Source organism: Nothoprocta perdicaria, unplaced genomic scaffold (genome assembly GCF_003342845.1).
Source record: "Nothoprocta perdicaria isolate Ctin4 unplaced genomic scaffold, notPer1 scaffold_0, whole genome shotgun sequence".
Lineage (NCBI taxonomy): Eukaryota > Metazoa > Chordata > Aves > Tinamiformes > Tinamidae > Nothoprocta > Nothoprocta perdicaria.
In genome coordinates, this window is record NW_020454092.1 from 7,543,359 (window position 1) to 7,567,553 (window position 24,195).

At 37.8% G+C, this 24,195-nt stretch overlaps 1 protein-coding gene across 2 annotated transcripts in view; it reads right to left on the reverse strand.

The window, feature by feature from the left end:
- Positions 1-24,195, reverse strand: part of CNTNAP5 (contactin associated protein like 5) — a 250,433-nt gene that overhangs the window by 135,303 nt on the left and 90,935 nt on the right. For both annotated transcript variants that reach the window (XM_026053914.1, XM_026053907.1), the window contains exon 4: positions 6,584-6,728. In XM_026053914.1, coding sequence (XP_025909699.1) covers positions 6,584-6,728 — 145 coding nt within the window. The remainder of the gene's footprint in view (positions 1-6,583; positions 6,729-24,195) is intronic.

Consider the following 24,195-nt stretch of genomic DNA (forward strand, 5'->3'; position numbering starts at 1 on the left):
CATCCCTTGCCACMGTTGGTGTCCTAAACACACCCAAGGCATTATTCCCTACTTTGAAGGCTTTAGCTCTCCCTCCCCTCTTTACAGCTTCAGAAGTCTCTGTTGAACTGTTTCTACATGCCAGCACCCACCCCTGCATCCAAATTAGCATCATCTAACACCTAGGGCTAGCTGCATGCTTGTGATAGCTTTTTATCAGCTGTGTTTCCATATTTAAATTGACTAAGCTGGCAGGGGCCATCAAATATCAGTTTAAAAGCTTGTGACAGGATTTTATGGGACCTAGGGATCTAACCTGATTACARACCTGGGAAAATCCTATTAGAAACATATTTTCCCCTTTGGGCAGCTTCTGAAACCTGATCACTTTGACGGAAAACAATCTCTCTACTCTCTAATTGCAATTAATACTTCTTTTGGTAACAGCAGATTGAAGTACTTGTGTTGCTTAATAAAGGAGTATTTTATGCAAAATATGTTTTTAATAAACTTTCTTTTTCTTCACATATAACTAGCATATTTCAGGTAGTGTTAATTATATTTAACTAATACATTGTGTTAAACATGCAACTGGCATACATTTACTTAAATCAAATTTCTATCCAAATGCAATTTGGCACAAATCACGGATAAAATATCTGCTCATAAATGATAAATCTATCATTTAGTATTTCCTATTATTAAAAAATTATTAAAATGAAGATTTATTAAGATGAAAATGTATTAAAAGCGAAGAGCATGATAATATGAAGAATAATCTGAACAATGATTTACTAAGCTATTTAATTACTAGAATAAATATACAAAAAAAGGATAGCTCCAGAGTCACAAAGAAAGAACAAGGACAATTTTCATTTGCACGTCCCATTTTTAATGATAATTCAAACTGAACAGATTTTCATTTTCTTTTGAAAAATAACTAAAAGTACCATATGCAAAATAATCATGATCTCCAGGTCAGCAACTGCATTATGATTAAAGCCAGAGACTTTAGTCACTTAAGTTCCCTTGAGAGTTCTTCCACTCTGCCTAGTTTTAATACTACTTCCATTTCCTCTTAAAAAGGATTTAATACTACTTCCATTCCTCTTAAAAAGAAAAAAGAAATAAAAAAAAGAACCCACACAGAAATAACAGGCTTTAGAAAGGTTTGCAATTAAAAATTATTACAAGCTCAGAAAATAAAAGGACTGTTAATGATTTTTCACTATGGAAACTATCTTTGACAACCTCTAGATCTCACAAAAACCATTACAGAAATTTGGTGGAAGACTTATAAAATTGCAGCACAAAAGTAGCTCAAAATTACATCTGATGGGAAACTCTGAGACTTCGAAACTGACTCCATTTCAAATCAAAATAGAAGATGTTATATTCCATAAAAAAATGAATTAGAAATTCAGCTCTGGAAAGCCATTCATTCGGGGATAAATGAGGACTAATTTCTCATCTGTGATGTCAGAATTATAAAATGCTGTTTAGATTTATACAGGGAACAGTTGCTACTTTAGGAAACATCATAAGAAAAGTATTCACACCATCTGCTTTAACTGTTTTTAACTTCTGATTTAGGTGCTCACAATCACCTCCCTCAGAATTGCTGCTTTCTCTCTATGGACTTGACTGCCAGTTTCTATTAAGGGAGTTTAATTCATACTTTAGTTCTTAGGAATTTCATCTAGCTGTTAAACACTTTAATTTGTTTAAATTAAATTTTATGTATACTGGACAAATAGCTTCATTTTAAAACAGGCAAGATTTAAGAGATAGCCTGTAAAAACAGCTAATGCAGTCTTTATTCTCCCATGCCTTTGGCAAGTAAAGTTGATTTTCCAGCTCCCCAAAATAAAGATAGCAACAAAGTGCTAATTCTGCCTGTCAAAAGCAGTCCATATGGGTTAGATTCTTACCCTAAATGATCCTAACCTTCCAACCTTTTGAGTTCATACTTCATAAAACATTCCTGTTTTTCGGCTTCCAACTAACCCATGGCATAACAGGCACTGACATTTACAAAAAATGCAAAGGAAATAATGCAAAGGAAATCCTGCAAAATTCTGCTGCTCTAGCATAACCCTATCAGTTATGAAAACACTGGCTAGAATGAAATGAGAAAATAAATAAATATMTCTCATGCTATCAGTAATATTCAAAAGTGATTAGTGGCAATTTGCATGACAACATATCACTGGCTTCTCATTGAAAATGGTTTTAAAACATTAAAAGAACACTGAAAACTACTGCAAGATCCAGCCTAAGTGTAAAACAGTTTCTCCACAAAGCTTATATTTYTTCTTTGCTTGCATTTTTTGAGAGAGAGAAAGGAAAGAGAAATCCAGCAGAAGACCCTTGTGCATAGTCATCAAAAAGCACAGTATCTGATCATATTCCTTTGAGCAATAAGAGCCAAAGATGAGAAATTAAAGTCTTGAACGACAAAAATAAAGACCTCTGCTCTCAAGAGGAGAAGATACCCTCTCATTCCCTATCGTTGCTTCCCCCATGGTTTCCCAGCCTGTTAAACTAGCTACACCTGATCCCGCTGATGCATTTTGGGCAATTACCCAGTTATATAATATGATCAGCATTTTCAATGCAGCCATAAATCTTACATTATAAAGGCAATTGTGTCAGCAGTTTTCTTCCTATGCTAAGCTAACAAGACTATTCCCAACTATAAAGATATATCCGTTGTCCCGCAGCATCCAAAACAATTGGCTTGCCATTTGTCTGAACACATCTGCCCTTAAAATGCTTCTTTTCTGTTACAGTTGTACTCCTTTTGGTGACTTCACTGAGAAAAAAAAGTGAGCATTACACATACCTCTGCACAGAGGTTTTCATTCAACTCCTCATATAGCTTTTTCTGAACTGGAAGCACCACTATTTTTTTTTTCAGATTTACATCATTTCATTCCTGTTTTATACCTGCTTGAAGAACTGAAATGGGATCTTTGTAGAAATTTCAAATAAATACAATTATTTTTTCTTAAATGCATACTTTCTGCATAAGGAATAAAACCATAAATTAGAATGCATCATCTGTAAATTCCACCTGATTTCACAGCTTTAGAGCATTTTGTCAAACAGGAACTTTGACCTGAAGTAGGATCAAGCATATTCATGTGCCTGAAGCAGTTTTGCAGGTAAAAAACATGTTTTTTATGTTCCAAAGAAACAGTATGAACTTTCCATCAGTTAGAGGATTTAAAAAAAAAAATAGAGAGTGAGAGTCAGAGAGAGAGAGAGAGAGAGAGAGAGAGAGAGAGAGAGAGAGAGAGAGAGAGAGAGAGAGAGAGAGAGAAATATCATGAATTGAGGATACAGCTTTAAGAATAGGGCTTTCTTGTGTGACAGAGGTGTGTTTTAGATAAATTTGTACCAGTAAATTACTTACTAGGCGTAATAAAACACTAAGCGCCATTCAGCAGAACAGTGCAGTCACAAATTACACTAACCACTTGGGCATTCCCTGCACATCTCATGATTCTTTGTGCGTGTGTGTGTGTGTATATACAGTGTGTGTGTGTGTGTGTGTGTGTGTGTGTATATACAGTGTGTGTGTGTATATATATACTTTTTTTCCCCATAGCATTCTGGCAGAGAGCTTGATGACCTGCAAGATCTGAGCCTCCCATGTGCCTCCTACTAAACAGCTGCCAATAAAACTGCATTTGTGCCAATTTACCACATCAAGGCAATGTGTACTGGGCAAGACACCCATATTCTAAAAATTGGCAGTCAGAGCCTTTCACTGTCACAAAAGCATCGTGTTTACCTTATTCTGCCTTTGCTAAATTAAAGGAACAGTGAAGTCACAAACCTCTCATAATGCAAAGTTAGAAAGGAGCAGCTGTGAGCAAAGATCATCCAAGGGAACACATAATATTTCACAAGCCCCAGTGTAGCAGCAAGGTGCTCAGCTGCAAGGTGCCCAATTTGGCATTAGTCCCAAGATCTTAACAGATGTGCAGCAGCACATTAAATTCAGATGGGCTAAGCTGTCACTGTCCCCAAACTTCACCACCCAGTGAATGCCMCCATTCAAACAAAACAATCACCCAGATTGCCTATAAATTAAACCTTTACTTCCTCAGTTTGCTGCTGAGAATATGCAAACAACTCTGTTTTCATTTCACCTCGCAGCAGCTCAGCAACAGATCAGATGTCCCATTTCAAGTGGGGCAGCATTCGCCTGAAAGGCTGAATGAGCAGCTAGAAGTTGGGCATCATCTGAACTTTAACCTGCCACCACCAGGAGGGTAGGATGCAAAACAGACTGGCAGTCACATATGCAGTCTTGATTAGGCAGGATCTAGCTCACCTGTGTTGCTCTTTCATTTTCTCTTTTTGCTCATGGACTGGATCCAAAGCTAAGATGACAGTGGAAATCCTTTTAACTTCAATGGACTTGAGAGCAAATGCCCTGAGCTTGTTTACCTATTGATCCCTTTAAGTCACTCCAACTGTATAAAAAGAATTTGGCATAATGCTCCTTGAGCACCATTTCTTTCCTGTTTTGTCCCCAGCTTGCTGCTTCTAATGATTTTTATGTCATTTCTTTTAATTCTTCAAATTGMCAATATCTTTCTCGTGCCAGAGTTGAACACAGCCAGTGAACTCCTTTGGTGTTGGACATTATTGAATGCAGTTATGCAGATTTATCCCAGCTCAGGAGGTGCTGTAGCTATGCTTGCTGTATAACAATAAAGATAAAAACTAAAAAATGTTCATGCAACTCTAAAACGCTTGAGTGCGTGGAATAGCCAAGACTATGAAACTGTATAAGCAAAACCTGTAGACAGGTTTGGCTTGGCATATGCAATTTTCCAGAAGGAAACTTTAATGGCACATTTATATAAACTAAATGAATATTTCAACACTTTGTAAAACTTTTATGAATCACTGTTTCTTTTCTGGCTTGCTTCAAACTCATACCTTAATTCTGCATTGCCATTTTTAATTCCARTAATTGCAGGGTGCAGGACAAAGATTAAGAGTTGGATGATCTGAGTGCAAAGAAACTCAGTCAAGTGATTCTGAAGTCTTTGACATGTCATAGAAGGTATAACCATAATTTGATACAGAGGTAATTCCCACACAGTAATTCACAAGGAATAATGGCTACAAGAGTTGCAGTTTTTAATTCTAGCTTAATTGCTAATGGTCTGTTTGGTCAATACATTTCTTTTAATAGCTATATATTAAAAAAAAAAAAAAAAAGCCTTGAAAATATATGAGATAGCTGCTTTGATGACATCACGGGCAGTTGATTTTGATTTACAGGTCTCAACTAGGACTGGAAAAGGTCTCTTGTTGAAGTGACTACCAGATCAAATCAGGCTAGAAGCTTGTTGCAGGTCTACGTTCAAGTGAACTGTAGGCCACAGTCTCTGAATGGAGCCTACAGASCACAGAAAGGATCTTCTTGTGAACGTGTGTGAACAATCCTCTGACCTGAGTGTAGTGACSAGGCAAGGCAACTTACAGACCTGGAGCTCTCTCTGTTTAATTTGACTGTGTTAATCAAGAATTTTAAGGAACTTTACTTTCAGATACAGCAAGAAGTCTCCCATATAGGACCTTTTCCACTTAAAAATCCCTCTTCTGCACCTGGGGGAAGCAGAGGAGAATCTGATCTGAACGGGGTACAAATAGAATAGTGTCATATGCTAGTGACCTATGCTGCAGCAGATTGAATTTACTGGTCAAAGGCTGTTAATCCCATGTACTGTCCCCAAAAAATTCTTATCTATGTCCATCAGAGTCTCTGRGCACCACAAAGCCTACTTGGAACACTTCAGAAATATATGCATAAATATTTCCGAAAAAGATACTGCACTAGTGTTTCCTCATTTGGGAGCTTACTTTCATTTYGTACATAGGAGCAACCCTGATTTTTTTTTTTCTTTACATCCGTATGCTTCTGCAGTCATGCATCTRCAGCGATATAACAAGCTAACGTGTGGCCAAAGTGCCCTGAGGTCACAGTGTTTAAAGACCGCTCCAAGACCTGTGTGACAAAGAGCTGCAGACACCACCTCAAAGGCCCTTCACCATATGCTGGGAAGGAGAGAGCTGAAGGAAACACCCTAGGCAAGAACAATTAAAGCAGCAGAGCCCTCTGCTCTCCAGAGCGTTAAAGCCATTCATTAGGATAGAAACACTGGCTTGTACGCTTGATTTAACAACTTAGTTAGTCAGCTAACAATTAGTTAAAAATCAAAAATAAACTATTAATTACCAAACTACATCGAAGCTATACCATTCCTAAGTACTAAGCCAAAATCCCAGATAACTAGTTCCTGCACTGGGCTGTGCAGAGAGGGAGATGGGAGGAGGTCTCACTGCAATTGCGTTCCTGATAAAAGGAGCCACAACACTTCACCAGCTAAGCTAGACACTCATCCTAGACACACAGGCCAGCCCATCCCAGTGCAGAGACACAAATACAACAAGGGAAAATTAATATGGCTATATATTTCACACTTCATTTTGACTCATACTGCATTGGATGCCTGTTCTAATAGCACCAATCAAAGCTCTTTTTTGTCAAAACACAGGTTAAGACTTTGCCACTTACTATAGGAGCAGCCGAAGACCTCGACTCGGAGGCCTATGTGTCCGCCGAGGCTCCACTTGAGGGGGACGAAGCGCACGAATCGGGCTTTCACCGAGTGCAGCTTGTGGTGCACCACGCCGTCCGCGTTGCTGTTCCCCGGGAACACCTGCAAGGGCAGAGAGGCCGCGTGAGACACTGAGCGCCGGGCTCCGTCCAGTGGTTGCACTTGCATCCCATTCTCTGCCTCACCAATTAAAGTTATTTATACTGGCCCTTAGCATCCAGCAAGGTGAGGGCTGAGGCCTGTCAGGACCCTGGTGTGCTTACATTCCTAAAGTCAGAGCCACAGCTTGGGAATACAAAGTGGAAAGTATATATGTATCTACAGACACACACACATACACACATATGCCTCCTATAGAGAGCTCTGCAAGACAGAACTACATGAAAACTTGCATCAGTACGTAGAAGGAATCAGCATTTTGATGGTGCATGTAACCAAAATTTGCAAACTATAATAGTTTTCTAACTTTTTTTTGGCCACTTTGATTAATTGCCTGCAACTACAAGACAAAATTAATGGCCCAACTCTGAATTACCACTCAACAAAAGGAAGTTCTCTAACGAATGAAGAATGACTGCAGGATTTCAAAGATGAAGACTAACAAAGAAAACCATCCAAGGTCTGTGACGCTACCTGAAGCTTTTCCAATTCATCTTTATATCCTGAGTCTGTGAAATTAGGCTAGAAATATCACTGCCTTCTTGTCATCTTCAAAACATTTGAGTAACTCAGCAGGGATTTAAATTTGACGCTAGCAGTTTTGTAAAAATGAAAACTAAAGATAGAATTGACGGAATAAAAAAAAATCTTATGGAAAGGACATATCTGTAAAAGCAGCCTTTCTCAGCCTAAATATAAAATTGTATCAAGAAATGATTTATATGTTTCTGCAGTTCAAATGCTGGCACCATTCAACTACAGAATGCAACTGCAAGCACAAATAAGCCTAACGAAGTGATCTGAAATTGATTTCTGATTACAGAAGACTAAGGTAAAAAGACTSATTTGTGAACTTTATCCTTGTTACAAAAAAAAAAAAAAGGCTAATAAATAGCTGTTTGAAATTTTACTCAATTGTTTGTATTTTTTTTTCAAAATGATAAAAACTGTGTAGAGCTTCGAGTTCAGTGTGTTCTTATTTTACTAACCCAGTGTGCTATTGTTGCAATAGAATCATATTTAATAAAAAGCATTCTTAAACATCTATAATGAATGCCATTGATTAGACCAGAAATATTTTTTTTGGTACAAAACTTAAACATTACCAAATCATATCCATTTCACCTTAAAAGCATCAAAATGAAAATCTTCCTTCATACTCAGTAAGCTTTATTGTCTCAGTAGTCATGAGCATAAAAGACAGCACTTATGTAGATTCCTAAAACATTGCTTTGCAAGAGTTTTTCATTGCTGATACCCAGAGATCACAGGAACCAAATTGTCCTTATTCTTCTCCTGCATCTCTCTTGTTCTGGACTTTTACGCAAAAGATCTTCTGCAAGGATTTTCTAGTGTTTGACTTGCCTCTCTCAATTTCAGCTATATTCTGTAATTAAAAGCTTCTGTACTTGCTCATCTTAATTCAAAGATAACCAAAGGCAGCAGCTCAACAGCCTTGCCCCTGGGATATGTTTTGAGGAGTGCCACAAGCAGTACTTCAAGATGTCCTAAGCTCACTCATCATGCTTTACAGGTGGGATTTGAATTCAAATTCCAGCTGAGAGAACTTCAGAGTATTTCCCTCCCCTTATACTCTAAATGAAATGAACTCCTACTCTGTAATGAAACTGTGAAAGGCACAGCACCTAAAGAAATAATCTCTTTGGAATTAACAAGCAATGGGAACCAGGTGATTTGTCAATGCAGCTGTGTTCTGGAYGGCCTCTGGGTTTCTGCTGGGAAGAAGGTAAGAGAGAGGCACACGCAGCCCTCCACGTGCCCTTGTGGGCTCTGTGAAACTGTAGAGATGGCTTAAGAGAACTGCTGCTACAGGCAGTCTTGCCACCTTTCTCACAGGACAACGTCTTCACAGGGCGAATGTGCAGAGACATTTATGCCAAGCTCGTGCAAACCCCGCACCTCAGCGCGGCACGTAGGGAGTCACCACTGCTCARCCCCCAGAGACATCCCCCTGTCTGCAAGCACGTGACATGGACAGCACGCTCCAGGGACGACCTGTCCAGCTATGGAAGTTTTTCGGCTTTTGCCAGGTAAAACAGAAATGACTACCACCCTACTGCCACATCGTTGCCACCCTGCCACATCGTTGCTTAAAATTATCACGTCACCTCAGAGAAGAGCCAAAGCTATCGCAATTGAGACTCCAAATTATCCAACCCCCAACACAACATATAACTACATAAACGTCCTTCCCATATCAAAACAATCATGTTGGTAAAAAATAAACACCTCGTAAATTCAACACTTCTTTACAGTCAAGCTTCTCAAGAAGAGACTGAAACTTTCAGAATTAAAATCCACAGTCCATGATGMCCCACCTGTAGACTTGTGAGTACAGAGATGACTTTGCTTGTAGCAGGCACATCATCGCTTCTTAACTGCAGGGGAGCACTGTGTATGCCTGTAGGATTGCTTTGATTTTTGCTTTCAATTCCCACTGCTGAACAGATCACCTTCTGATGTTTTATGGACCACCTGTGGGCTATAGACTACTGATTGAATAACACCAATTGTCACAGATGGTCACTTGAAAACTTTGATCCACAGCTGACACAGAAATAAGCTGTCCAATAAGGAAGATCAAACAAGGATGCAGTACCAAATTTCTTAACTCTGGAGGTTCCAATATTGATTAACAGTAAACTTATCATTGGGAATGGCAAAAATGCYTCCTCCTGAGAAATGGCCTCTATTATAACTTCTTGTGGATGGGGATTAATTCACAGGARCAAAATGACAAACTAGCAAAGAAAACAAAGCACCGGGTGCAATTTCCCACACAGCACAGTTGCTCTGATGGGAGGCATAAYACTGAAAAGCTTAGGGAGTTTGTTTCGGTTTTAGGAATTCTGCAAACAGAACAGACTTATGATTTACATGGGATATTCTGATACTGGTATTACCTGAGCCTTATAAATTAGAAAGTTCCATTAAAGCCAAATACTGCCATCAGATTTGCAGAGGCAAAAATGTAGCCTTTTAGCCACATTTAATGCCTATATGATAAAGAGTTTGCCACATGCAGGTCCAAGTCACATCATCCGGCTGGGTGATGCACAGCTGTGACACAGGCTATGGCAAGCAAAATTTTAGGAGTCTTTCCTCATCCCAAAAGATTCCTTCTCAAACTCGGCAGACCTCAGCAAAAGCATCTTCTACTTTCACAAGGAGGAGACGTAAGAGCAGCTGTGAATACTCAGCATGAGGGTCCAACCAGCCCAGTGCAGTATCTTTAACAGTGGCTGCAAGTTTTACTCTTTGGGAAGAGTGAAAACAAGGCAAGCACATACCACACTTTCCCAACACTCAACCCATTTGTTTCAGGAGTTATAAGAAGCTAGGAAAAAATACAATTCCAGTTTAGTACTACATTAACAACAACAAATATGATATAAAATTTTCAAAGGTATTCAGATCTCTAAACTACTGGGAATACTTGGGATTTGGATACATAACTCCCTCAGGAGAGAACAGTCTAAAAGAGCAATTAAATGTGTGACCAGTTTGCATAACCCTTCCATTCAGAAGGATCCCAAAAGTTGTTTAAGGGCAATTTAGGAACATGTCAAACAACTGGAGTGAAATATGGCATTTTTTTTAGCAACCTTGCAAAGATTTTCCTCTTGTATATTAATTCAGATCCATGCTCGATCATATCAGCCGAAGACCTGGTTTGTTAAACCTGATACTGCCCTTTGGCCAGACCACCATAGGACTGAGACAGGTTTAGAGAGACAAGTGGAAATTTGGAGCAAGGAAAGTATCTGTTCATCAAAGCTTAATCAATCCAAAAGGTTGAATCTTATTCAGGAGTTCACGTCCGCCTCCCCCTGCACACACACCGTGGACAGCAAATGGCAACTTATTTACTGAGCTGCAGAAGCTCATTCCCATAATGACTCTGCTGAACACATTTCACTCTCCCACTTTATTAGGCAGGTAATGGGATGAGTTCAAAGTGTGTATGCAAGGAGCAGCATAGGGACAATCAGCCCTGAACGATGAGCGTGCAGACCTGAGGTTAATACTTTCTAGAGGGGATATTTTAGCACGTATTCAACGCTCTCATTTCTGCCAAAGTCATGCTGATGGACTGAGCCGAGAAGAAAGAAAAAAAGAAAAACAGATTATGAATGTGCAGGAGGCATAGAGCACAGATGTTTGCAATTACAACATTTCAACCTTCACTGAAGAAAATACAAGTGCAGAAATACCTCCACACCTCAGCCACGGCATCGCAATATGCATCCTCTAGAGCCCACAGAAATAAGGACAGGAGCACACTCAATTCAAGCTACCCAGCAGCCTTGCGAAGAAACCGAAGGCAGCAAAGACTGAAATAAATCCCAAAATTGCAACAAGCAGAGCGAAATAACATCATTCTCCCTTTTAAACTCTCTTACTAAGACGAGAAAGATCACAGACTAGAAGGCACTAGCACTGGGACACAGAGCACACATCTCCCAGGATCTCCTCAAATATTTAGGTGCATGTCTGAGGTAAACATCCATTTCCCACAACAATAAAATCTAAATTGGCAGGGAGAAAACTTGGCCTAGCTTTTCAGATTTTCTGGTTTCAAGTAAGCTATGAGTCAGGGATAGCTGTCAAGCAACAGAGTTTTAGTTCTGCTGAAGTTTATATTAGCTAGAATATAATTCCATGGAGCTAAATTGAGTTTGGATATTAAATACCAAGTTCCAAAATTGGGTAAGTCAATGACTGAAATCAAGTTATGGTAAAGCTCCCTTACCTCTATTTGTATGTGGAGAAAAAAAAAAAACCATGAACGATACCGTGACAAGGAGAGCACAGCACAGCCATGAATGTACTGTTGGGAACCTCGTCAGCCTCTGATTTTACRACAGGCTACAGTATTTCCACGCAACAGCTGCAATTCATTAATGCCCACTAACAATACCCCAGCTATGGACAGGCTTGCAGAAGCTAATATGCCTTTTGATCAAGATATTTTTAGTTTCTGCTGCAAAACAAATGCAATTGCCAAATTTAACAAGACTAGAAACTCCCTGCTACACCCTAGCCAAGCCTTCAAATTTAAGAGCATGCAGATGTCTTTCCTGCAAAAATGTGAAGAGAAAAAAAAYCCACACAACTTCATAGTTTCAATGCTTTTTCTGGATTTCATCTTTTGTACATACTGTGTATGGTGACAGTGAAGAATGTTGCTATGATTTAGATAATGGAAAAAGCCCAATATATGGTAGTGTTAATATCTTGTCATGAAGAAAAGTATTAAAATGGCTTTGCTGTCAGCTCCATCTCCCTGTGTCCAGACTGGAAGCTACTAAAACCTTCATCTTAGGGAACTACTCATCCCTTCATCATGGGAACTAGGTTAAGAGCATATCTCAACAGTACGGTGTTCACGGTAGGACCCCATCCTAAGAAGGCCCTAGTGTCCTCTTCATTTTCCTCCCCATTTCTCCAAACTCAAATGGGCAAAAAAAAAATCGGTAGTTTACAAAGAGGCCATTTAGTTTCCTTGCACATTAAGAATTAAAATGAATGACTGCAGTACATTCTGCCAAACACGGTACCTACTTCTGCATACAGCCCAGACTGCAGAGTAGCCCTCGGGAGAGACGATACAGTAATGAATGTTGCACGCGCCAGACTATCTCATCACTTACTTTAGTAAGTTGCTCAAGTGGGCAGGTTATTTGCCTCTGATCTGCCCCATTACACTGAATCTGTACCCTTCTCTCTGGTTAGTTGCTTTCTAAACACAGGAACAAATACTGTTAAGCAATATCATTAGCCTTAAATAGATGATTGCCCAACAAAAAACACATTTATATTAAGAACATTGCTTGTTTTTCTTGTGCATCCTTGTTATCAAATCTACTCACAGATTTTCTAATAGAAAATGCAGATTTCATAATGGCAAAATATTCTGCAAAATATTGTGTTATTTTTAAAAACAAGGAAAATTCACACAATATTTTGCTTAGACAGGTCCATATCAGCTCAGAAAAAAATAGCAGTTCAATGCTGTAAAATATGAAGCTCCTCGAATATTTTCAAGATGAGACATTTCCATTTATATCAAAAACAGTGAAACAAAATATTGCGAAACTTTTTAATTCTGYTCTTCCACCCACCCCCCATATTATGCTTTCTGCTGTACCAATTTGAGTGTCTTCCAATTCTGTAAACAACTAATAGCAAAAATTTTCTGCTGGATCAGGCAGCCTGATTTTCAAATAGTTCAAATTAGGTTTTTTTGATACTAGAATAAGTTTAAAATAAGGGGCTAAATTACTTATTCACCTAATAGTTTTATCAACTGCACAGAGATCTCAGTCTGAGAAAGCGGAATCTCCAGTGATACCAATGAGAAAAGATTTGGAGACAGGTATAAAAATAAGCAGAGTGCCTTCTACGGGTCTCCACTGAGCCCTCAAATATCCTTTCTCCTTCCAAATTGTTGTACATTTTTTTTTTTAGGAACAGAGTAGAGGCACCCTACTAATGCAAAATGCCAATGAGAACATCTAAATCCTTAGATGATTGCAGCATAGGGCTTTTGAATTTATTTATTCTTCATAATTACTATCTGTAATTGGTGATAGCTGAGCTGTCTCTTCTTATCAAATCACTCCAAGTAGCAATTTGGATACGGAATAGAGGATCATTTGAATTCCAATGGTAAAATATTTTGCAAACAAGAGTTAACCAGCAAAAACAGARAAATACTATAACCACCAGAATGGATGAGAGAGAGACACTTTCTCATTAAAAAGCCTTTGTAACCTGTCTTAGAAAATAAAACAGAGACAGGAATAGGTTAACATCCATCCTCCTCTTTCATAGGGCACAGCTTTGGTTGGTGCCAATCTGTTTTGAGAGTCTCCCAAACCTCCCTGGCAAGGTTTGAGGTAGCATTTATGCCATAGACCATTCCCAATGGATGTGGCCACTCTTTTGAAAGGAGAGAAGAAGGCCAGGGGGAAAGAGGATTTACCAAATGGATAACATCTTAGTTATGCCACAACCTCAGAACTAAGAAATGATTCCTGCCTACTGAAATGGTTCCAGTTCATTCATACACATCTAGACCAAGTGTTTTAGCCAACTGGCAGTTGTCTGTCTGTCTTTCTAGCAATGGACCAAGTGCAATTTCCTTATCCTACTGAGCACCACTGTTTTCAAATGTGGTATTTCATCTCAAATGCAGCTGCGTTTCAGTGGTTCAGAATTGATCCCCATCTTCAGCTGTTAAAATCAGCTCAGTCTTCAGAGTACTAGCAGGTGMAAGATTGTATAAAATATTACAGCTGTTATAGCTGTTATTATTGTTATCACTACTACATAAATTAATAAGAATGGGAGCAAGTAGCAGCAAAATTAAAACCATAAATTAYAAGTCTAAGCTAAAAGTCAGCAGCTAATTCCTGTTTCTGCTCAACCTCCTGCATATTACTTTAAAAGCAATCCTACACATAAGATAGTATTCCGAGCTGTATCACAGCAAAGGATAAATATTTCCCCGGTACCTTGACTAGATTAACCTTAGTCAATAGACTGAAGCTGCTCTTTCCACTACCAACATTTATCATAGATTTCAGCTGTTCTTTTGCATAAAACTTTCATGTTTCATATTAAATTAGCAGGATTAACAATGCAGTGAATGTGTTTATGTCTAGCTATGTTGGGGAACTCTGGGAGCCTTTCCTGTATTTAGCTTTATCAAAGCGAGTTTTAATAGCTAGCCCAGTACACTAGGTATCTCTGGTTATAATTGGCCAGACAGATCCACCAAGATGACACCAGAGAGGTGTTAGTTATTCCATGCAACAGTGACCTCCGAAGAATATTGTGCCTCATTATCTTACACTATTTCCTCCTATATAGTTGGATAGCATTTTCATTTGGATCAGTAAAATAATAACCTGTGGAAAAGAATAAATATGTAGGCTTAATTTTCTCCACTGCTTTATAATGAGATGAACACACGTTTCTTTAGCTACACAAATGCCTCTGGTTTTACATTGGTTTGAATAAGAGAAAGTTCACATTCCAATCAAGATAGCAACCTTTAATATCTCACTGTGTTGTTTATCTTTTTCAAGATCTTCTCTCTGGAATGCTATTATCACAAAACTAYGTAAATAAATGGTTGCTAATAATAAGAAAGGGCAGCAAGATTTATCATGCTTTGGATGCAAACTGCTGGGTATTTACAATTTATGAAAAAAAAAAAAGTATTCTTGTATTTTTCCAGATTTTTACCAAGCCTAAATAATCTGTGAATTCTGCTGTGTTAAGATGCAACTGCAAGATACATCCTAAACTGGTACATATCATTAAAGTACCTTTCACAGCAGTGAAACCAAGCTCGTGTTCATCAGCTTTAGTTCCGGCACAGGGAGTTATATAGACTGTTCTCTTTACCACAGGATGGTTAGATCTAATCGGCATAGCTTCCTCCTACAAAATCATTACTGTAATATTGCAGCATCCTACATTTGGGTCTCATCATTCTACTTTTGCATCAGAGTCTTTCATTCAACCACAACAAATTATTCTGCAGGATGCTGAAGTAACTTAAAGATATTGCTTCCTTTCTTCTTGAAATAGAGTAAGATGAGCTTTTGCAGCACCTCTGTGGGAATATGTACACCAGCCCCTTCCAAATGCATGTTTGAGCATAATATTTCAATTCCACTTCTTACTTCCTGTGCCAGTCACGCCAAAAAATATTCTGCATGTGGTTTTGAAGATGGTGCAATGCTCTCAACAGAGTCATCTATAACTATGTAAGCTGGGCTGGACTGTCCCTATGATCTACAATTGCAGCTGCATTCCTGTCCCCTTACCAGGAAGGGTCATGAGAGATGCTTAGTCTTTGCATCCTCCAAAATCTCAGCATGAGATGCTGCTTTTCACAGAAAGAGTGTGAGCTTTTCAGCTGGCTGTCGTCCTCTCCCAAACAGCTCTGTCTGTAAGGGGCAGCAAAGTATGAGGCATGGAAGGTTCCTAGACCTTGCACATCACGGCACCATGCTCAGGAGATTCTTACACAGCTTTAGAAAAGCAACAATATTAAGAAAATTACGCCCTCTTTTTATGCACCCACAGCCCAAAATTTATCTTAATGGATGCCTTTAAGGAGAACTTACCAGAGCCATGACATAAGTTAAAAAAAAAAAAAAAAAAAGTTATAATTAAAAAAACCTACATCAATAATTCCTATATATATATTAACTGAATAGTTTTATTTTCCAGAACAATTAACCATACTTCTTAATAGCTTTACTTTTCCTTTTTCATATAGCTTTTCCTCTAAGCCATAACCAAGCAAATAGTTAGAAGCTGAAAACTTAGGAACCTCTCCACAGGTGCCAATACKTTCCATTTAAGTACAGCAAAGGAGAACCAGAATATTTGTGAGGGGGAAATAAAAAAATCAATAGCTCTATTACAAGCCCTCCTCCAGAGGAGTGAAGCCTAGCACAGAATGCTCTTATTTCTTCTGAATCTGATTCTAGGTGAGTGAAAGAACCTATGAGGTGCACCCATGAAATAGGCTACCTTTAGAACAAGAAATAGAAATACTTAATATTTTTATGAAAAATAAACTTTATGAAAAATAAACTTTATGAAAAACTTAATAAACTTTATGAAAAACTTAATATTTTTATGAAAATATTAAGTTGATGACACACGCCTTACGAGTTTTTTTTTTCTGAAAACAGTTTATGTAGATACACTTTGGAAAGCATCTAACATGGGGAGAAATAAATAAGTTTTTAAAATAATGCAACCCACAGAGAGTAAAATTTACCAATTATGGGATTTCTTTTCAAAACTTCTGCATACTGTGAGGTCTGCATAATAAGGAAAAGCCATGCTGCAATTATGATCATTGTTCAGTCTTTAGCAAAGATCATCTTCTGCCAAGGAGGAGAGCAGTGTTCAAAAATACAAATTTAACTGCTAACAATAAATGATAGGGTTGTGCCCTCAAATACATCCTCATCAATACTAGGTCTTAGGCACAGTTTAACTCCTCAGGTTTCAGCATTATTGCATTCATGAATACTTGAAATCAACTGGTATCCATACTGAGAAAATACAGCATTAAGACAACAATTGTTTATAGCACCACTAAATTGGCATATTATGCCTAAAAGAATATGCAGTAATTCTGCAGACTCACAGATATTTATCCTGATGCTTGCATGACTTACTGGAATGGCTTCATAAAATTTTGCTTATTCTTGATTACACAGCATGACAAAAATGGACAAAATTCAAACAGAAAACAGGCAAGMAAATTCTCAAAGAAGCTGATTCTCAATTAAGCATACTATGTAAATACAGGTCTCTAGGCTTAAGAAAAAAGCACATGTGCTAATGCTAGAAGTCTGAACTAACTTGGATAAAAGCCGAATTTATCTCAAGATGCTGCCTAGCAGATACACCAGGTGTCTTTGCCTAGTGCAAAGAAAATTCCCTGGAGGAGGCTCAGCAGTTCCCAGGTACAAATCATATAAGGAGGACAGAGGTTAAAAAGGTGCTGTGATTTAAAAAAAGGTTAGACCCAAAAAGGGACAATAAATTATCATCAGTAACTCTTCATTACCCTAAACTCTCTAGGAATTTGAATCCTATTCATATCATGAAATAATATGAATAATCAATTCATATTATCATTTCAGACAATGGTAGTTAAGGTAGTAAAGAAGATCCAAAAAAGGGAAAACTTTTAGACGTCCAATTTCTTTGAATGGAGAGGATAACTGTCACAGTGATTGAAACTCTGACTTATAGAAAATATAAATGCACACTTCTGGTCTATTCATCAAGGTACCTGAAAAAAACAAAYAAACAAACCCCCCAAAACTAGACTTGCCTTAGACTTTAGCAGCCCATGGTATGGAAGGATTGCTCCTAAACAGTTACTCTGTTGTGGACACACTGTACCTAAATTCAGCATTCAGAACTTAATTTTAGAAAGAGGAAATAGGTAAATAGGGCACATTAAACAGAAAATACAATTACAAACAAAATGCTAAGTGATTTTAAGCAACACGGAGATTACAGAAAGTCATCAGATTAGACATTCAAAATACAAACTTGTCCAGTTACTGTGAAAAAGACTTCAAGAGAATGGTCAAAGACTTCAAAGAGATGGCATCAAAGGACAGCCGTGTTAAACAAGAGAGTAAAATAAGTGATTGGAAGTAGAAAGACAACCTTCCAAAGAAGGGAGATAATAAATAAACAATGAAAAAAAAAATTGAAGCTCTGCATAGGTAATATGGGATACACCACCAATGTAGGATTTTATGATAACTTTATGAGACGTATGCAGTTAAGATCATCTTAACTGCATACATCCAAAAAGAGGCTCTCTAACAGCTTGTGTCATTCAGAGAGCTCAAAACCACCATGAAATGCTGGATGCAGTCATCAGTTCTGGACTCAAAAACAGTCAAAAACACAAAGAGATTATTAAGACAGAAAAAACAAAACCCAGAAAGCATCAATATGCCACCATGTCACTAAAGAKAGAGTAAAATAATGGAGAAACAACAACAAACAAGGCAACAAGACCAATGGTTTAAAACACCTCTGGAACAAGAAGAGATTGAACAGATTGGGATGCTTCAGCCTAAAGAAATGATGCCCAAACCACTGTACAAAGGAGACCATATAGTTCTGAGTGGCAGAAATAGGAAGAGGTTGGGAAACGGACACTCATGCTTAATAGCATCGTTTTCAGATAGCCCATGGCCTTGGCATCATCTGTTTTGCTTGCRCTTAGCAGACATGGCTTTTTCTAGTCAGCTGTTCACATTTTGCTATATTAAACATCAAATCTACCGCCAATTTTGCTATTGTCTCACCAACCCTCAAAAGAGGGATATACACACACACMCCCTCATCAAAAAGCAAAACTAATAATAGCATGTAAGCACCGCCAGATCTCTATACAGAGATTCATAATTACTCAGTTTCAGGGACTTTACTGACAAGCTTAAGAGCTGAGGCACATCTAGTCCTTTTCTATCAGTAAAATAAATTAAGAAAATTTCATATTCAGAACTGGTGAAGTTTCATAGGAAATTCACAATGTCAATGAAAATAATATTTTTATTTCTGTAATATTTATTCATTAGCTTGTTTTCCCACAGCTGTAATAAACAGAATAATTCTGAAAAAAAAAAAATGTAATTTGATTTCAAAGTTTGCCTTTGAAATATGTCACTGGAAATGTTCCTTTTTTTCAAACAATCAAAAGTACTGACACAGATAGTTTTTCAATGGGAGAGTTTCTCCATGAACTAACTATTCAGAATCTGGAACCATAACTACAAAGATATTTCAAAAATCAAGTACAGACTTTGCACTATAAGGCCATCAGTTCCCTTTTATGCCTTTTTAGCTGATGATCTTTGCAAATCATATCAAGCTTACGSAGCACATATGAGTAAGTCATTCTACTAAACAAACTGGCATCTCTTGATATCCTAATTTTCCTGAATGCATTTGTTATTTCAGATGAATATTTCAGCCTGGGATTCATTCAGAAGAATGAACGTGATAAATAAATCATCAGAAAAATATTACTTATTTTCATACACCTCTTAAAAAGAAGTCTTTGGTTTGATTAGTTTTTAATATTTTTAAGGGTTTTTTTTGTTGTTGTTTGTTTTTTGTATACTCATAAATAGACAAGGTAAATGAGATCATAGACCAAGGAAAAACCTACCCATAAGCTCTGCTCTGCCAAAAAAAAGAAAATGCAACTGATCTAGAAGGACTATAAATTCCCCAGGCAAAATGTTATATACTCCATTTGTTCCAGACTAACCTGGTCTGTGCTCTAGAAATCCCATTATTAAGTCTTAATTGCTCTCATATGAGTTCTGTGAACTTTGTTAAACTACTCTCATAACTGGCCTTAAAAAAGAAAGAGAGATATACTGCTGACCTCCTAGAGAAATGTAAAAACTAGGTTTTGATGATGAATTAGAGCTTTCTTTAAAGGAGACACAGTAACATCAGTTAGCTTTGCTTTTAGTACTCCTTTTCTTGAATTGTGACAGAACCATCATCATTTCCAATTAAAGACCCACTAGAAATGCTGTAAAACACCCAGATTTCCTGCTAGGATTATTCAAAGTTCTAAACAGAGCCTGGAAAAAGAAGAAAAAGAAAAAAAAGTAAAAGAAAAAGCAATAAACCTAATTTCAATCAAATGAACTAGATGTTCATGGAAGATGAAGATGGAAGCAGTTCCATCCCCCCCTCCCCGGTTCTGGGGGCAGAAACAGGATGTTTTAGTTTTGCAAAAAGCCARTCTTCTATCAAGTACCCCTTTGCTGCCAAATAAAAGTATATACATGGATATGTATACCTGGAGAGCTATATATATATATATATATGCCTATACACATATACATATAGAATTCTAAGTTAAAACTTGAATTTCTAATGAAAAAGTACATTTCTAAAGGGTTACTTTTTTTTTCCTCTCTTATTTCACATTTAACTGCTGCCTGAACTAAACTAAAACCATATTTTATCTAAAATCAAATTTTATCAGTAAAAAAATCAAAGACATCCTTTAGAAGTACACTTCAAATCTCTCTATTATATGTAATCCATCAGCCCATCCAAGGTGTTCCTCAGAAGTTATTTATGCTTTTTTCCCCTTCCATAAAATAACGATGTGCATTCATTTTTGAAGACTTTTCCCTCATCTCTTCCAAGCAATATCACAGGCTGATGCAGCTTTTGTATAAGCAAAGCGGCATCCACACCTGCTTGAGAAACTAGAAGAGGCCACAGCATTTTAGGTTGATGACATATTAATTGTCATAGAGCCATTTGGATTGAGAGGTAAGAACAGTTGAGCTTGCAYTGACCTAATAAAAATCTTCATTTTTGCCATCAGACTCATGTGAGGCATCTCTAACTTTCCACCATCCAATTAAATACAGTCTATTTTTTAATACTCTGACAGATGAGTGCACAAGGGAGCTCTCCAGAGCATTTTAAATTCTTTCCAAAGATGTAGAAACCCTACAGTCTAGAACATTTAAAACAACCAGCATGAATAACTCAGAATACTTAGGGAAAGGCAGCTTCCCAATTCATGGTTATGTACTAAACAACTAATATCTTCTCACTTAATTCTGCAACATGACACATCATTTCTGATCTGCAGTACTGAATGCTACATATATACTACAATACAGCAGCAGATACAGTAGAACATACACACCTCTTCCTCCTGTCTGAACCTGACAATCCCAGACAGCTTTGAACCACTTTATCCTGCCTTTTGTTTTTTTTTCCACATTTTCCTACCTACCATAACAATTTTATAAAGCCATTTAATGAAATCYACAAAATATTTGAATCAGCAAAGTGACTTTCAAGTAATACCCGCAGAGTTTTCTCTGCCCTAACAAAGTCATCTTAATAAATTTCTTCAGCTCCTGCTATCAGCTGAATCCAAAGCAACACTCAGCCGCTTGCACTTGCTTTTGCAGGAGCAACCTTTGGCACGTCATGCTGTCAATGCTGCCCTCTGCTTCCTGCAGCACCCCCTGCTTCTTTGGTAAAACAAATATTTGGAATGTGAAAATTCCTGTTTTTTTACCCATCCCACCCCAGAAGATTGCATTCTATAGTAGCATAAGCCAATCTGCACATCCTTGTACTCCTGTTCTGGGGACTTATTAAGCCCTAGTGTTGAAGGACCCTTAACAATTAGGATAATTGACATTGTATCCTATCTCTCCTTCCTTCCTCTAATCTGGAAGAAGAATCAGCTGGTCCCAGAAGCAGTTAATAATACAACACTACAAATGATTTRTGTCTGTAATAATGTCTTTCCTCAATGCACCATGGGAAGAATGTATTTAATTGAATTATAATAAACTGGAAGKTTTTTTCATTTGTTTGATTTTTAGCCTTTCAAGTTTTTCCTGTGTTTGCTTGTTAGTTTTAAATATTAGATAAAGGAAACAAATTAAACATGAAGAAAAAATAAAGCAAGAAAAAAAAAGTTATATTTGAAAGAAGAATACCAAGATCCTCACGATTCTACCATTCATTCCAGGCTACATGACAGCACAGCAATAGTTCTTTTGCTAGGATACAGAAATCCCAGCCTAAAGCCAAACCGGGTTCTGTCAGGAATTTCAAGGGAGAAACCATTCACAGGAAACGCTTCTAGTCCACATGGTCAAGGCAAACCCTGTCTGCAGACAGTCCCCATCGCTGCGTCTTCATGGGTCACGGAATCACAAAGAGACTTGTCCAAGGTCATGACAGAAATAGAGTGGAATGTAAAAATCAATCCTGTCTTTCCAAAATSATAACCTAGTTATTCAAATAAAAATCAGGACATATCTTTAAACGCTTCCTTATCAGCGAGAAACAGGGATTTAGATTTAAAAACCAAGTATTTTGGGAGCTGAAAAGGTCCAGGTAACATCTAGCAACACCTAACAGGCAGCACATCCCTGTACATACAAGCATTCCCATGGAAGTGCCAGCAAATTTCAATCAAACTTGAATAAAGGACTACAGCAATAGTAACTGTTTAGGGAAAAGCAGAAGAAGAAAAAGGGGAAAAAAAAMCACAAAACACCTTTTTAGTCTCTGCTTCTGGGAATCTTGTATTTGCTGTTTACGCTTGCCTGACACTTAGTGCATCATTAGCAGCAATAACTTCCTGAACAAAATGCACAACCTATTTTGGCTGAGGGTACCAACAAGGGTAGTTTCAAATAATTATATATAGTGGATATTATAACCACTTCCAGTCAGAAATACCCTAATGACCATCTGTTTTTAAAAAAGTGCTGTCAGAATCTGCCCCACTATATCCCCATCAAAACATAACGAACGTCAACTCAGAACTATGACCTTATTGTCCTTTTTAGGCTATTATAACTATCTTTTTAATTCTTTGCTATGGCTTGCTCCATTGTCTGGATATGTAGGGCAAACAGCAGTCTCATCTATTTCAAGAGCTCCTGGAGGGACAACCATCGCTTGCATGACGAACTGCACTGAATTCTGCTCAGTAAGAAACCCAGGATAGCATTATAAAGGATTTGCCCTTTTCCACCTGATCTGAGCTTCATAAATAGTTTTCTGACTGCTTGCTTATAACAATATGAATCTAACAACCTAGACCGTTAAACAAATTAAGTTACCAATGCTGATTCTCAGAAAAGGAATAAAAAAGATTTTCCAAAAGTTTCAGTTGGGGGGTGGTGGGGGGGGGGAGGCGGGATTTGAACCTCAAAATAACTAGCTGTGAAAAACTGAGAAGTAAAAAACCAATCTCTTGGTCATTCGCAGTGCTATTTTAGGTTATGAGAAATCTGCCCATCAGGTGCTCTATTGATGTCCAGCTCTACCATTATCACATTTTTGGGAAAAAGAATGTGATAAACRTTCATCGCTCCAGTTGCACTCCTCACACAGCGGAACTCCTCAGGTTTCTGGAAAATCACCTCACATTTGCTTGCAATAAATACCCTTTGGCAAGACTACTCATSCATCTACTGTACTTCCAACTTGTCTCCATCATGTTGCCTCACTGTTCCCTACTCAATCCCTCATGAAGGCCCCTGTCAGTCACTGGCCTGCAGCCTATTCACTACCAGAAGCTGCTGCAACCCACATAAATTTGCAAGGCAAGGAGAAGAGGRAGCCAGGGACTCTGCTCTGCAGTAAGTATTGGCCAACTCGCTCCTAACAGCACACAAYACCAGATCATCTCACAAAGTTTATGCTGGATAACAACGTTCAGGGAGCCATGTTAGAACTGGTGAATATGTAATATAATATCACCTTGCCAGAATATGATTAAAGAATATTGTTACAGCGGCGCTCAGCAATACATAGTTTCATCACTGAAATTCTCATCATTTCCCCAGGAGATATTTTAATTCACACATGAAGTTTGGTTTAGCACTGCTGCAGATGGAAGATGCTGTAGAGTGTGATCATGTTTCTCAGTGAGTTTTGTATAAAGAAAGCAAAATAGAAATTGGCCTCACACACAGATTCATGAACTTTCTACTTCATAACCCAGAATTATATTTCTTCAGTCACAGTCATTATTGTTCTATTGGACTTCACTAACACAGCAGCTGATAAAGATGGTTTCAGATTTTGTTTTTAGAAAAGTGGCAAAATTTTCAGCTAAGATTGACTTTCAGTAATGTAGTGAACTGGATGACAAAGTACATCCAGATAGACAGATGAGAAGGATGGCAAGCACTTAAATTATACTCCTTAAGCTTTACCCTGTACAGAAGGGCAGACAGCTCATAAGATTTTTTCACATTTGCCTACCCTCCATCTTGTCTTATCCTTTTTGAAA